The 16521-nt window shown below is 31.7% G+C and overlaps 3 protein-coding genes and 2 long non-coding RNA genes across 5 annotated transcripts; 2 read left to right on the top strand and 3 right to left on the bottom strand.

The window, feature by feature from the left end:
• Positions 1 to 156: 156 nt before the first annotated feature.
• LOC135791529 (uncharacterized) lies at positions 157 to 821 on the bottom strand. Its single transcript, XR_010548052.1, has 2 exons — positions 710 to 821; positions 157 to 649 (listed from the first exon to the last, which is right to left on the bottom strand). It is a non-coding gene; the product is annotated as an uncharacterized lncRNA (long non-coding RNA).
• Positions 822 to 1692: 871 nt separating this feature from the next.
• Positions 1693 to 2153, bottom strand: LOC135792451 (uncharacterized). Its single transcript, XR_010548326.1, has 2 exons — positions 2078 to 2153; positions 1693 to 2002 (listed from the first exon to the last, which is right to left on the bottom strand). It is a non-coding gene; the product is annotated as an uncharacterized lncRNA (long non-coding RNA).
• Positions 2154 to 3363: 1210 nt separating this feature from the next.
• On the bottom strand, positions 3364 to 14535 carry LOC135792450 (pancreatic lipase-related protein 2). The gene is made up of 6 exons (XM_065303095.1): positions 13923 to 14535; positions 8654 to 8816; positions 5350 to 5762; positions 5085 to 5276; positions 4390 to 4561; positions 3364 to 3836 (listed from the first exon to the last, which is right to left on the bottom strand). Exons 1-6 carry the CDS (start codon positions 14029 to 14031, stop codon positions 3707 to 3709), a joined length of 1179 nt encoding a protein of 392 aa, XP_065159167.1. The 5' UTR covers positions 14032 to 14535; the 3' UTR covers positions 3364 to 3706.
• LOC135791994 (esterase E4-like) lies at positions 6610 to 7624 on the top strand. The gene is given in 3 exon segments (XM_065302616.1): positions 6610 to 6776; positions 6779 to 6927; positions 7004 to 7624. Coding segments are annotated over 3 exon segments (813 nt in total). The 5' UTR covers positions 6610 to 6733.
• On the top strand, positions 11697 to 14427 carry LOC135792449 (uncharacterized). Its single transcript, XM_065303094.1, is given in 6 exon segments — positions 11697 to 12315; positions 12368 to 12527; positions 12578 to 12756; positions 12811 to 13362; positions 13365 to 13575; positions 13642 to 14427. Coding segments are annotated over 6 exon segments (1959 nt in total). The 5' UTR covers positions 11697 to 11708; the 3' UTR covers positions 13892 to 14427.
• Positions 14536 to 16521: the final 1986 nt, after the last annotated feature.

The raw sequence follows: 16521 nt of genomic DNA, 5'->3' as shown, positions 1-16521 counted from the left end.
TCAAACCTCAACGTCTCCTGTCTTCGTTGTACACATTACAATACTGCTAGGACTTGTATTTTATCTCTGTTTAATTGATGACAACGCGCAAGACTTTTTGCTATCAATTGGGTTGCATACGTTGAAGTAAAGCCACATGACAACAACGCGGAGAACTACTACACAACTCAAAATTTTATTAACAGATGGCGAACTACATCACATTTTATGTTAAAACAATTTATGATACTGGTGACGGCAACAAATTTGAAGGATTTTCAATGATAAGATAGCATACTTGATCTATAGTTATGCTCACTAAATCCGAAATAAAATCTTTATAATAATCCAGCGTGGGTTCTTTTTTACCGACTATGGTATATCCAACAACAGCCAAATACTGTGTCACAATATTCGATTGCGTGTGAGTCATGATATAATTTAAAATTTGTTTAAAGGCAGCATCCCCAAGAGCATCGTTGAGACGTCCTAATGCAGGCAAAACTGCTAAAACAGAGTCCAAGAGTGGTATCAATTTAGATTTGAGAGCATCCTGACACTCAGAATGAATTGGTTCAATCGATCGCAAGTCAGTTATTTCAGAGTCTTCACGTGCGTTTGCCAATGACACTAAATTAGCCGATAAGGTCACTAATACTAAGATAAAGACCTAAAAATTAAAGAAAACCTTAAGATTTTAAACAGTTTATTATATTTAACGTTTTATTACCTTCATTTTGTGGCAGTTTCTGAAGTAATTGTATAATAAATGTTTTAACAACAAAATTTATATAATTTATTAAAAGTTTTGACGCATTTCAAAACGTACTAATCTTTGCAAATTTTGGTTAATATCTTGCAAAGTAAGTGTAAAGCCATAAACAACGTCAAACCGATGACGCAGATAAAAGATCTCTAGATAATGCGTTAAAATTAATTCAAGGATAAATAAAGAGTAAATAAATAGAATTATATGTTGAACAGATTTATTTCAAAGAATACATAATTCAATTCAAAAGTTTATATTCAGTTTATGAAGGAATTGGCAATTCGGGAAATTCGGGAAATGCTGGCAATTTTTCAAAAATTGATTCCAAAAGAACAATTGCAGTTTGAATCATTCCAATGATAATTTGAACTGCAGCACTCAACACACCTAACCCAACTTCATCAAGGGCTTCACTGATGAGATCGCCAATGGAAGTAAGAAAGTCCAAAGGTTCTGGTAGAATAGTTGTCAGATCTATGGGCAATTCTGTTGGAATTGGTGGTAGTGTAATTTCGGCGCATGTTGTTGCAACAACGCAGAGAACAAGAAAAATTGCAGATTTCATCTGGAACAAGTTAATAGTTTAGATATTTTGCAAATCAATGCTTTTTCTATGTAGAATATGAAATACCTTGTTATTTAAACAATGTCTAGGTTTTTGTAAGAAAACAATGATGATTATTACATTTTTATATGCACGAAATTATGTACTTAACTTAAGTATAGTTAAATCTTGTTTTTAATAATATTAAAACCTAGAGTATTTGTTTTAAAATTGTTGCATCATTATTTACATAAGGATAATATCTTTCTATTCTTTTAGTTTAAATAATACAAATATCCAATAATCAAAGAGTAGCATTAAATTGAGGTTAGAATTTGGATTTTATAATTTAGGTTAAATTAAATTAACTTTTAACCAAAGAAAAAAATCATTCAATAAGTTTTGGTGTGAAATTCTTTATTTCATAAGTGACAAAGTTTTTAATCGGATTTTGCAGTCAAAGTGTCGGTAAGTGTTGCAAATTGCTTGAGAAGATTGACAATTGTATTGGCTATGTCTTCAAGTCCAGCTTGATTGATAATGCCATCGATGTTGCCGTCAAGAGGATTTGTGCCAGAACCCACCATGCTAAGAAATTTTTGAATAAGATCGTTCAATGTTGCTAAAGGATTGGAATCGACTCCGTCCAATGCCGCATTTGTAGATGACACAATCACGACCAAGAGCAAAATGGAATAAATGAACTTCATCTATTAATCGGAAATTATTTAAAAAATGTAATAAAAGAAAATTAAAGCAACATGTTGATATTTTTAAAAGTATACCTTTACTTTCGAATTTTCTTCAAGAAGTTAAGAAATCAGCAAAAACAATGAGTAGGTTATGATTACTTATTCATTTTTATACAACAATTATGTTAAATAGAATAAATATATGGATTTAGATAAGTATCATAAGAAATATATAAACAAATGTTGAAAATTAATTATTTTTTATATTTTGATGACATGTGTTTATTTAAATAATTATTATGCTCTAGATTATGTTAAAAAAATTAATGCAGAGTTATTAAATAAGGTTAAAGTGTTGACAGATGATTATAACCTTAACAGCGCCCTCTGTTTTCATGCCTTAACAAAAAAAATAATTTTCAAGTAATTTCCAGTGTTTTACTGAGCTCCCACATTATTTAAGCCTTTTTTGAATTACTTTTATTAACCCTAACCTAAAATATGTCAAATCTAGCGATAAATAAAGACACAAAAAACAAAAAATGACAAAGAGGTTATTAAATTTAAGAGGTTAAGAAAACTTTCAATTTATTATCATTTAACAACAAAGAATGTTTACAATTATTTCCCCAAACCATCCAAACCACCCAAATTACCCAAACTGGATAACCCTCCAAGTCCACCAAATCCACCACCCGCTAGTAAACTTTCAAAATCCAACTCGGAAATCTGATCCAACAAAGTGTTTGCAATCTGATCCAAAACGCTGGTCAACGGAGTACACACAGAATTCAAAGCTGAATAAGCTGCATCCGGCAATGTGTCAATCTGACACACAACTCTGGGCATATCAGTGATGCTCACCACAACTCCCATGACAATCATCTTCACCAGATCTAATAAAGCCGCCACCAATTTCATAGGATTGCCAGAAGTTGCAGCAGTTACGAGATCATTCACAATATCCTCGAAAATAAACAAGTATGACTTAATTAGGTTTCCCAAGATGGTGGCAAGGCTTCCAACAACCGGTACACTTTGAGCATTGGCTGTCAACTCATCCACGACAGCTACAATCGTGCTAAACACGCCGTTAATTTGGTTTTCACCAACTACACCAGTTGCAATCGAAGTTCCTTTCGATTCCACATTATTGACAACGTTGCCAACGCCACCCAGCGGAATAGGGGTGGTTACTGTTTCTGCATTGGTATTACAAACCAATGTAAACACTGGCAACAAATATAATAATAATAAATTCATTTTTGCTTTAAATTAAATTATATTATATTAACGTGTTTCAGTAATAAGTGAATTTATATCTGAATTTTTTATTTTTTCGTTCGAATTAGATTTTGACGTCTGTAGACGCTTTTGTGGATTAAACAGATTTGCATTTTTTTGTTTAAATAATTTAAAATATATTTACATCTCAGACAACGCTATACAAAAACGTATTACATATTTAAATGCTTTCTACTCCTAAAATAAAAATAAAAATAATTTTTTTCCAAAACTAAAGTAAAAACATTGTAAAACAAGAAAAAACTGGGCGATTCAATGATAAATTGTAAATTAAACATAGAAAAATATTACAGTTCTCCCCAGTTACATAATTTGACTAACCATTAACTTTTAACCAGGCAAGAAAGTTTTATATACTATTAAACATCATTTTTTGATACAAAAAGTGTGCTATCACTTGTTTTTATGAATAAAGGTTTACTTCCGGAAAAGCCAGTTGGGATTTCGACGTCGGAGACGATTCGTGCTGGCGAGTGTTTCTCGGAGTGGATGGCCTTGCGAAAACGGCGGATGGGCATTTGTTGTAACGTAATACACACCTCGAGCTCTAAACAAAACAAAAAATATAAATTTTTGCAATAATTTCACTATAAACACTGAAGTAGCGAGTATAAAATAAACTTATTTCTATTTTTTGGATTTTTTGTTGAAATTTTTGATTTTAGACCTTTTTCTCCTTTTAAACCATCAAATTCAAACAAAACTGCAGTTTTCTACTACACCGATATGCGACAGATATTAAATTACTATAAATTAAGTCATTCACGGTTAATTGAAATTCCATCGAGTTGAAACTGATGTAGAAATCAAAAAAGAGGACGAAAATTATTTACACTTTATCCAACAAGAGTAAACAACACAAGAATGCATTAATCACATCTCACATACTTATTCCCACAAGCAATAATTATCTTCCCGTTATACAGAGTGTTGCAACCGATTTAAGCCATGATTAGTGATCATATTGAATTACATACTTGAAAAACGTTATGGTTTACTGCACGCTAGGTCAGTAATTGTAATTGAGAGCAAAATGTGGCAAGCATGTAACAGTATGTAATGTAGCAATTAAATGTACCAGATGATGAAATGTGTCTTACTTGCGTCGGTCGACATGCTCGCCCATTTGCACATATTCCGACTCGTCGGGATCACAAATGCGTAGCAAGAAGCTGATGAGCGTCGGGCACGGATACGCCCAGAAGCCTTTCTTCGACACGATGGACTCGATGAAGTATGGTGTCACTTTCGTGTGGTCGCACGCGAGCGTTTCTAACACATTCAAACAATTAATTATTATATAATAAAATAGACTACATGTTACACCTACAACTTATATAACAATTGCAAAATTTTAATCTATATATATATATATAAATGAATTGCTGTTCGTTAGTCTCGCTAAAACTCGAGAACGGCTGAACGGATTTAACTTATCTTGGTCTTGAATTATTCGTGGAGGTCTAGGGAAGGTTTAAAAGGTGAGAAAAATTCGAATAATTGCCGGGAAAATCCTCAAAACAGCTCTTTCCTATAGAATAAAATTTGACATTGAGATTCAATCATAGTTATAGTTAAATAGTTGAATTCGAGATGGCGCGCTGAAGTGCATTATTGACAAAACTTTATATAATTAATTTCTTTAAATTAAAATTGCTAATCTTATTGATAGAATTGACTCTTACTACGAGTATGTCTAGAACAAGAGAGTAAAAACGAATTACATTTTTATTAAACACTGCGGGAACGAAGTCGCGGGCAACAGCTAGTTTATAATAAAAAATGTAATAATTACTGAAAATTGTATCGCTTGCACAGCCTGGTTGGCTTGAACCGCCATTGATGTAAAAGTCAGCGTGTCCATTCGGTCCCCATTGGCCTAGAATCCCTGAATTCGTATGTAGAATATCCACGAAGTGTGCATCTGATGGATCCAAGTCTCTGGTTGTATTTGCCGCTGAGTAAAACACAATCGTAGGGTCTAAACCTATAAAATAAATAAAACCATTAAATGTATATTTGGTTGCCTATATTAGTTTATTAACTATAGAATTACTAACCTGTAATTCGACCTAGTTTGCCATCCAATTGTGGATCTAAAAAGTTGGCTACCAGACCGGAAATATGCGCACCCACACTATATCCTATCAAGTGTAGTTGATCAGCTCTGATGCCCCGCGGATGTTGAGTCAAATAACGCACAAGGTGCGCGATGCACAGCGCGCAGAAACGCGGCGCCCATTCCATTTGCTTCAGACACGGTTCCTTGACCAATGTGCCGTAATCGACGATGAAGATGTTGTAATTACCTCGGTAGAAATACGCATCACGCATGTCGGTACTCGGCGATAGATTTCGTCCGCCACCGAAACCATGAACGACGATTTTTGTTTCATGCGCACGATTGAAGTTTGATTTGTATAAGGAATCCAGTTTCATTGTACTGATTAGTTCTGGGGATGCTTGCGTTCTCCTGAAATAATTTAATTTGAAAAAATTAAAATAAAAGAATTTATTAATGATTTTGGGAAAAAAATTAATTTTTAATTTTTTTCTTGCAATTTTCTTCATATTTTCTAAACTTTCAAACATTTTACAAATATTTTAAAACCAAAATGAGGTAAAACTAAATCAGGTAACACGTCAATTTATTTTTTACATATTGTAGGTTATTTACTTAACTTTAAAATGCATTACATAATCCTCGTATTTCACTTTCTTTCAATGAATTAGCGCAAAGAAATACCGCACCATAAATCGTTATAAATGCAACAGCAATAAAAAGCAATTTTTATAATGACACACATTTACTAGATATTCCACAGCATGTGTGCTTTCTTTCCTTCTTATTTACGCTATTGTTTGTATGCCTAATACTCGTAGAATCGCAATTTTGTAATTTTCAATTTTGTAATTTCTCGTTAAACATCATTAAACCAACGACAACATCCACATTATGAAACAGCAATGATTAGCATAGATCCAAGCGTTATTTTTTCACATACAAGTAAGTAATTTGCAGTTAAATATTTATTGCACTCTATATAATCATCTCTAAATGTCAAACGTGAGATTAATCAAGAAATGCTTGAAGTGTGTTGAAATCCATCTTTACGACTTTTAATAAAATATTTGCTGTCATGAAATGTAATTAATCCACAATGAAAACCGTGCTGATTTAAATTTAATTATTGATAAAATAAATAATGCACAATAGATAATAATATTAACTGATTAAATTCGATGATTAAAAACAGGAAAAATTAATAAAAGGTTGGCAACTTCATTTACTCCAACATAACATACATTATGAAGTGTAAATATCCGTTTGTGTTGTGTTTTATTTTATGTTATAATATTATTGATGTAATAAGTAGTAATATTATAGCGAGGACATCAAAAGGCCTAATTTCCGGTTTGGAACTTTTGGATTACAATAACAATATGTATTACGCTTTCCAATCAGTGCCTTATGCTCAACCACCTCTCGAAATTTACGTTTTCGTCCACCAAAAGAACCCCAACCTTGGTTAGGCATTAAAGATGGCACTAAAGCATCACCAACTTGTCCACAATCATATGGTACATTGTTTCTTGGACAGGAAGATTGTCTTTATTTGAATGTATACACAAAATCAGTAAGTTAACCAAACTTTTGAAAGATGTATGTATATTAAGTTGCCTATGTTAAATGTATTTTTATATAATCCACAGTTAAACTCTTTGAATTTACAACCAGTCCTTGCCTACATTCATGCAGGCGCTTTCTTTTTGGGAACCAGCTCCTTTTCGAATGCAAATCCAAAATATCTTATCACTGAGAACATTGTCATTGTTACAATCAACCATCGTTTATCATCGCTTGGTTTCTTAACTCTAGACAACTCATCAATCGTTACACCTAATAATGGTTTTCGTGATCAAATCATGGCTTTAGAATGGATACAGAAAAATATTAGATATTTTGGTGGTGATCCCAATGCTGTGACACTGAGTGGTGAAAGTGCAGGTGGTTTATCCTCTCATTTTCACTTATATTCACCGCTATCAAATGGTTTATTTCATAAAGTGATTTCGAGGAGTTTAACAGCTCTTTCGCCGAATGTTCAGTCAATCCAACCAAACACCGCAGTAGATTTAGCTGAAGCATTAGGAATCAATACTGATAATCATGTTAAAATGGTTAATCAATTACAGAATACTCCTATAAATGATATTTTATCAGCCCAAACGAAGATAAATTGGAATAATTTCTGTTTAGATAAACCAATGTATTCAGGTTTATCAATGGAAGACGAAAAAGACAAAACAAAAGTTTTATTACTAAATCATTGATTGAGTCCACAAGAAACGGTGATTTCAATTGTGTGCCCATGATGTTGAGTACAACTAATATGGAAGGATTGTTATTTAATTCTACAATCATTCCGAACAGTGTTGAAATGACAAATATCTCTATACATATCCCATTTGATTTTGGTATTAATCGCACGATAGTAGAAGAAGAAGTAAACAAATTTTATTTTTCAAATCCAAAAAAATCAACGAGTCTTTGATAAATTTCTGGGGTGACATTTGGTTTAAACATGGCGCCCACAGAACTGTTGAAATTGCAAGTAAATATCAAAAGATTTACATGGCGAATTTCGGATTGGATACAAAATTGAATGTGGTTAAGTTATCCGATGCTAGAATTAAACAATTTCCTGGCGCATGTCATGCTGATGATGATTCTTATATTTATGCTAAATCTGCAAGTCCCCAGATAGCACCAAACAGTCTAGAAGAGCTTTGGATGAAGCGAATGGTACGATTACAAAGTAATTTTGTTAGGTATAGTAATCCAACACCGTTTTATGACAGATTATTAATGAATATCAAATGGAAGCCGTATAATTGTATAGATAAAAATATTTTGAGGTTAAGAAATGATGAATTTGATATTGTGAATGGTAATAATGTAAATTTTGAGTTTTGGGATCGACTTTATGAAACATATGCGCCTGGTAAATAAAATTAAAGTTTTATTACAGGAAGTTATTGTAAAATTTAATTTGAGGTTATATTACTTCCGGAAATATATAATGTATAGGCTTCCCAATAAGCAGCAAAGAGTAAAAGTACGTTTATGGCAAGTTTAGTGACGTGTGACATCTATAAGTGATACTTTGAACATCAACTATAATTTGTAACTTTTCCTTTTTACGGTCAAGTGTTTTCACTTATTTATCATTGACTGGCGTAAGTAAGTCAATAAAAGTCGCAAATTAATTTAATGACACTGATTAACTTTAAAACTAAATTAAGCGCTCGGAAAGTTGAGTGATTAGCATAAATCTGTGGTTATGTTTAATTAGTAATTACCTTGTGTATAAGTAGTATTGGATTTGCGGATGTGGACATGTGAACGGTTTCGGTATGCATGAGGAGGTGTTGTACAAGTCTTGCACCGTTTGAGGTTTCTTTGATGTGGACTCCTCGACAACTTCTACGTCTTCGATGTCATCTTGAGCTTGAACTTGTGATCCTACGAGAAAAATAATTAAAAAAATCAATAAAAATTAAATATTGAAGAAAATAATGTAATGTATTAGGTGTGAGGATTTGAATAAATTAATGAGGTTTTATTTTATCATAGTTATAGATAGTTGTCCTTTCACTTTATGTCATACATATAAAGTGCATAGGTGAATAATGTGAATATTCTAGATGTGGTTGAGCCAGAAATAGGAATTCGTGTTTTATTGCTGATTGCTGCTGGTAATTGACGCCAGTGAAACGATTTCATGCTAATTTTGGTTAAATTATCATTAATTATAGATAGGAATAAATTATTAGATGAAAGAGGGGAGTTTAACGAGAGATTTGAAAGATTTTAGTTCTAATTTTAATTTTAAATAAAATTTTCAGTTTTATGATGAATATATGAAATAGTTAGTTGAAATTTGTAAAATAATTTTTAATTTAGTTCAAATAAACTTGATTTAATGCAACATAAAACTTGATTTCAATCAGTTACGAATAAAACCGCATATATTAGTAAAATATGGAGTTTATGTTTCTTAACGAAAATTTGTACGGCATTACTTAAGCAGAAATAAAAGTAAGAGTGAGAGTTTACGTGTGTGTTATTATTTAACTGAATTACTTTCATAAAAATTAAAATCAAATTAAAATTAATAATGTTATGTTTTGAATGATAAAAACTATAGAATTAAGTATAATAATGTCAGTAATTTCAAGGTCTTGGACACCTAATTTTAAAATTTATTGGTGTTGGTTTTTGTTTTGCAGTAAAACAAAATTAAAATACTTAATTTTATTTTAAAATTAAATCTATGACATTGAAAATATTCTTCTTTTTATTATATCACAATGTCCAATAACAAAAAATAATTTAAAACAAGAAAAAACTTAAATTACGCTTAAATTTTTCTACCATTAATTCACTTTCAAAGTTTGTTCTAATTCTAACCTCGTAAATGAACGTCAAAAATAATTAGAACCTGATAATACTTATACACAACATTTGAATTAATGCTGATATCGATATCAAAACATGCAAGCACGTATCTGTAACTGCAAATGTATAATAAGCATTAATCTTAATTAATTAATGCATTTCACTCTTTACTCGTACTTCTTTCACTTTCGTTCAATTTTCATTACACTCAACACAATGCACTCCCTGCTCTACGTGTATTGTACGTGTAGTGAATGCAAACAAAAGAGAAAAACATGCGTAACGCAACAAACCAAACACATTATTTCCATTTCACGTATCGTTTCTTACATTTTATTTTCCCAGAACAAATTATAATCTTATTTTAATTTTTCACTCCTCATTAAAAACAAAGGCGAAAGAAACTTGTTTACATTTACACTGTTTTTTTTTTTTATAAAAAAAAAGAAACAATATAAATGTTGAAAAAGTTAATAAGTAAACAATAAAAACACGAAAACAATTTTACAGAAATGCAGTGAGACAAAGTTTAACTTTTTATTTTTTAAACTTTCTTGATTCATTTTTAAATCTGTTGTGCACGATCCACGAGTGAAAGAAAGGTATTAAAAATAAAATTAAAATAAAAGTGAGTGTCAGGTGCGTCCACAAACTGGATTTAATTCTTTTATTCGTTTTTTACGAGTGTTTTTTAACTTGGAAAGGAATCTAGGCCATGATCAAGGTTAACATCTGTAGAAAAAATCTATAGAAAAATCTTTTAAGTTCCAAGTAAGTCATTTGTTAACATTACGTCAAAACGAACTTAGTGTCTAGAAAATCAAGTGAAAGTTTGAAAATTCAGCATATAATAATAATTAATATTAATTTTCTGAGAATTTGTAGGAATTTTTAAATCTTCATTAATTAGGGCTAAAATATGTATAATAATATAGGTTTAACATTTGTGTATGCTAATGTTAATGCCCGCTCAAGTGAATTTTGAAAGCGCGTCAATGAGCTAACATGAAATTACGAAACTCAACACTTATTGATGTTGAATGATTTGAATCTTCATCAACTCATTGCAACATGTTTGCCAGATAGCCGCTGCAAGGTAAACGTCTAGTTCTCGATCGATTGTATATTTTAACTACAAAATTACAAGTAACGAAATAAAAAAAAAACGTAAATGCAATTTGTTTCGTTCGTTCTTGAAAAAAAAAAACTAATATCGTACAATTATACATAATTTATTGTTATTTGTGTGCTAAATATTACTAGTAATTATAAACAATTAAATTATTTAGTTATATCTTTGTTTATTTAAGTAATATTTGTTTGTTTTGGAATATTAGGTAAGAATATTATTGTCGCCAGAATAATTAAATCTGATTAATTATAATTAAATTTGTAGATAATTTATTTACCTCAGCGACACATTTATATTGCCAAATTTAATTTCATTAACCAAAATAAACAAATAATAAATTATTTCGTTCTTTTCTAGTGCACTTTATGCGTATCCTTGGACTTTACGGAGTTAATTATGAATTCTGTGTGAAGGTTATTCTATTTTGGACTTTAATATGTTCTTCACAGTGGTTGCCACCGTGACAATCAATTATAATTGCTCAATCATATAATTAACTAAATATATTACGAAAAATAACTGTGTATATTATAATAATTGAATTTATTGCTTAAATATTTCAAAATAAATGCAAAAAATGTGAGGGATGTTGCTTTGCAGTTTGTGTTATCGTGTTTAAAGTACACGACACATTTATAATTTAATATGTATAGCCAATGTTGCAATTTTACGATGTGCCCTATGATTTTGTGTCGCTAGTTGGCGTTATTTTTAATTATTTAAAAACCTCACCGCCTGCTTATTACATTGGTTGCGCAAAAACGAATAATAAATACCAGTCCAAATGCAATATCACCGCCAGTTCATGCCACTATTATCTCATTATGCAAACAAAACTTCAACCTAAACCCAGAGCGGCAATAATTTTGCGTCTTCTCGCATTTTTGCTCTTGGCAATTGCCATGTCAGACGCTGCTCGCGATCTGTTGGCGACAGAAACCAAACGAGCGTTCCTAAGCGATTTCTTAGCCGCGGACAATCCCAATCCTCTAACTCACAACTGGAACATCAACAGATATTATACTCTGCTCATGGAGTGTTGGCCACGGGCCGCCGTTAAGAATTTAATCGCCGCAAATCATCGAATATTTTTCCGTCATTTAGAACTGAAAAATAATGACGAATTAAAAACCGCACCGGATAAATTCAATAATTACGAGATTATTGATTTCGACTGTCCGCAAAGTTGGGACGTGTTATCGACTCAAGTTTGGGACGATCACATTCCCCCTGTGCGGTGGATGGGATTCTTCAAACAGATTTTAATCCTCGTCGACGCGGGCAATTTCGCCGAGTTGGGGCGAGTTTTAATGAATCCAAATGGCAGAATTAAAGTGAGCGTCATGAGTCGAGTGATAATTGCCAGACGCATTCATTCAGAGAGATATCAACTTTATCAGGTTTATCGGATATCCAAAGACAGACCATTGGGTAGACATCTTTCTCTCGTCTTAATTAATAACTCTACTTAAACTTGTTGTAGTCTATGAAGATTTCGGTTACTGGAGTATCAATGAAGGTCTTATATTGACCAAACAAAAAGGGGAGATTACCACAAGAAGAAGGAATCTTCAAGGATTGTTTTTTGTCATTTCATGTACACTAGAAAATCCGGAAACAATAAACTACTACAACACAACAAAGTAAGTAATTTGTAATAATCTTCATTTATTAATTCTATAGATTTATTTAGACATCCACAAACTGATACAGTGATAAAACAATCTTATGCCATGTTCTCAAATCTGGTTGATATCGTTAATATGACCTATGCCAATGTATTCCACAATACTTTTGGGTATTATAACGCTACATCTAAGAAATGGAACGGTCATACTGAATCTTTAAGAATTGGTACATCAAATTACAGCGGTATTTAAAAATATCATAAAAAATGCTTAGAATATAATTTAATTAAAATTCTAGCATCACCTTTAGTTGTAATAAGGGAAAGAGTACCTTTCATAGATTTCGTCATTCAAATCTCCCAAAAAATCACTGTAAAATTCATCTTTAAAAGTCCTCCGACATCTTATGTTAAAGACATCTTCAATATTGCTTTCCACTGTAACGTGTGGTACGCCCTGCTTGGAATGTCTCTCTTATACTGTATATTTATTGGTTATCTACTCAATATCGAGAAAAAAGTATTAAATAATTATACAGCTAATGCCAACGATGGATTCCTGATAACTCTAGAATCCATCACTCAACAAGGATCTGTAGTAACAACTAAATCTATATCCGGTGAAATACTCATCGTAATATTATCATTAGCATGCATGTTCTTCTACACTGCATATTCTACAAATATAGTGAGTCTCCTACAAAGCACGACTAGTATCAAAACAGTTAAAGAACTATTAGACAGTCCATTTGAAGTTGGAGCCGAAGACACCATCTACATCAAATATTTCATGAGAATTGATACTGATCCAGTAAGAAAAGCGCTGTATGATACCAAAGTGACTGAACATGGTTTCCTGAAGAAAAAGAAGGTCTCGATAGAGTGCGTCAAGGTGGATATGCATTTCACATTGATAAGAATCCTGCGTATTATTATATTCTGCGTTATTTTGATATCACCGAGGTTTGCTCCCTGCAACGCATAGAAGCATTGTATCTACCCACGCATTTGATATACATTCCAATGATAAAAGCGTCACCATATAAGAAGATCAAAAAAGTCGGGTAATGGTTACTATTATACATATTCTTAGTACAATTTTTTGAGAAGAATTTATTTTTTAATTTTAGAGCATTTCGAATATTAGAAACAGGATTACATCAACGTCATGTATTACTCTTTGAACAAGAACCTAAATGTTCAGGGATTGCACCCACGTTCAAAATGATTGAGTTGGTTGATGTAGAGACTGCTTTTGTGATATTTTTATCCGGAGTATGTTTGACCATGTGGGTTCTGGCTATGGAAATTGTTTATTATCGTAAAATAGCTTTGAAAGCAAAAATTCACAAAGGAAAAAAAGTAATACCTTCTGCTTGACTATAGTATATCATACTATATATAGACTTACCGTTTATAGTAAATAAAAGTAGGCAGCAACAAAAGAAGAAGACACTTTCTCGCGTGACGTTCTCAAATCGTAGAAGATGCGTCACGCAGCTTCTTTTATGGTGTGTCATTTCGTTTACTTGACTTTAGGAGGAGTCCAGATAACCAATTTTTCTTTGTTTTTTTATTGTTTTTAAATTTTTATATTACTATTACTATACTAATCCACTTTGTCAACTTTTCACTTTTTAAGCAGCGCCTTGGGTTAATGTCTAACACTATTATTGCTATTTATAGCCAATAACCGGTCAATTAATACCGCGCACGATTGATTAATTCAGCGCGGCTTAAACCATGGAGAATTAGAAGTTCACTACAGTTCGCACATGTGGTGAAAGCGCACGATTCACTGCACGAACAAAAACTATAAGAATAAAAACAACCAACTGCTCTTTGTAATATTTTAATATTTTAGGTATTTCCGTTTGATTATTATTGAGTAGATTATTATAATTAAGTTTAATATTTTCTGTGTGTTTCTTTATTACAATAAATATTATAAATATGTGGGATTACAGTGTGAGTAGGTACCGAGGTAGGTCCTTCCTGCACGCCGAGTCGCAGCGAACTGCCAGTCGCTAGTTGCAGGCGGTGCTCAAGAAACTCAAGACCTCGCTGTCTACCGAAAGTGAGAACCTGAGAATACGCATCGAAAGTGAACTCTTTGCACATGAGTAGTGAGGTGCACATACTGCCACCTACAAACATGTAAAGGCCAGTAAATAGAATTTTGTGTCTTTTTTTGATTCTAAATTCAGTTAATTCAATTTAATTTGCTTGTTTAATGAATAAAAATGTGTTTTATTGTGTATCAAGGGTAGAGAATTATACGACAAGGTAAATACTCTTGTAAAATACAGTAAAATGTATTTGTATTTTGAAATTTGTTTAAAATCTATGTACAGGAATAAAATTGACTTGGCGCTTGGTAATTTTATTATAACTCGAGAACGGTTGAAGCTATTTGGCTAATTTTGATGTTGAAATATTTGTAAAAATACAAGAAAAGTGAATAAAGGTTAAAAAACTTGTTTTTTTTTCCTCAAAATCTGAAATAAACAACTAAAAAACTTATAATTTTAAAGTTAACACAAATACATACCAAATAATGAAAGAATAGCAAAACAACAATTCAGTACGAATCATTAATAGTGATAATTTATACCCAAACAATTTTTATTTGATTCTCAAACTAATTCATTACCAATCACAGCTTTTATAACCTTTCTATTGACTTAATAATATCTATACTTAGTTGGACTCTACGCCTGTAAACATACACTAAGTTTTATTTGATATTTTTGCCATAAACTAATAAGTACTAAATGTGTGTGATAAAATAAATGTGTCGCTTTCATATTTTCGTTTTTCGATCAATGACCAAACGACTACCGCCTTTTAGAAACCGACCGTGATTGCGTCGAGTGCGTGCAGGTGACATATCGCCGTATCATACAAGAAGCCTATAATTTCTTCCACTTCAATTTCAATATCGATTTCATTAATTTCAATTTCAACTTCTATCGTCGTCTTCGATTTCAACATTGCGCAATGTACATTGAGCAATTCCACAGTCGCCATTTTCATATAAAAAATGTCAAAGTAATAAAGCAAATTGCTATTAAAAATTAAAATGTATGACTATGTAAATACAAATAAAATACCCAGGTAATTAATATTGCAAAGAATTTCAATATCAAGGTCATTACAATATCATTATATTATTCTGCGAAGTGCGAGTACTGTGGTTGTCATTGTTCATGATGAAAGTCTCTGTTGACTTGCAAATAATGCATTAAGGTCGATTAAGTAACCACAATCAGGACAAAATGCAAGGTGTGAATTTATTTAAATACACAAATAAAATTTTGTTGATAAAATTGTAAAAACCTTTACATTAGGTCAGCGACGATCTCAATACATGCCACATCTTTGTTAGTGGCTACTTCTGAGATTGGTAACTCAATCCGGAAGTTGCCTTTCAGTGGTATCGGCAGTTTAATTAATTTAGCATCAACAACTGTGTTTCTTGCAGTGTAAACCCCCTAAAAATACAAATTTTAACTCAAATATTGAAAAAATAAAATAATAAAAATTCATTTGATTTTTTTTATTATTTAAGCTTAATTATTAGTATTATTACGTGCTGAAAGTTATTTTTTAAACTTTTTAGCTTACCTTTTTGATTGGACAACTTGCAGAAACTTTAGGACGTAGAACATTCAAGACATTGGTGGCAACATCACCCAAAATAGCAAAAGCACCCTTGCAGACATCTTTACCTCCAAAATTTATAGCCAGCTTTTTTCATTCTTGTAAATATTTGTTTTATACTAAAAAAATCAACAATAAACATGTATTTTCAATTTTTTCTAATTTTACAATAATTACTTTTAAATTGGCTCCAAATTCAACTTCCCCAGTCAAATTCACATCGACACGATGAACATAATCACCCAAATGTTTAAAGTTAAAGATATGCAAGAAATTCGGGTATTTTTTGCCACCACAGCTCGACCACGACTTCAAAATGGCGTTGAGTGGCTTGACATAATCAACAC

The sequence above is a fragment of the Atheta coriaria genome, unplaced genomic scaffold (genome assembly GCF_025399875.1).
Source record: "Atheta coriaria isolate IRGN ID8LTWV9N9 unplaced genomic scaffold, Caltech_Dcor_3.1 hic_scaffold_5_pilon, whole genome shotgun sequence".
NCBI lineage: Eukaryota > Metazoa > Arthropoda > Insecta > Coleoptera > Staphylinidae > Dalotia > Dalotia coriaria.
This window is presented reverse-complemented; position numbering and strand designations above follow the sequence as displayed.

Excerpts from the sequence above, each read along its gene's own strand:
- LOC135792450 (XM_065303095.1), bottom strand. The coding sequence starts at position 14,031 with ATGACACACCATAAAAGAAGCTGCGTGACGCATCTTCTACGATTTGAG. Across the intron at positions 5,763-8,653 it reads CAATACTACTTATACACAAG|GAGAACGCAAGCATCCCCAG; the intron begins GTAATTACTAAT and ends AAATTATTTCAG. Across the intron at positions 3,837-4,389 it reads GAGCATGTCGACCGACGCAA|AGCTCGAGGTGTGTATTACG; the intron begins GTAAGACACATT and ends TGTTTTGTTTAG.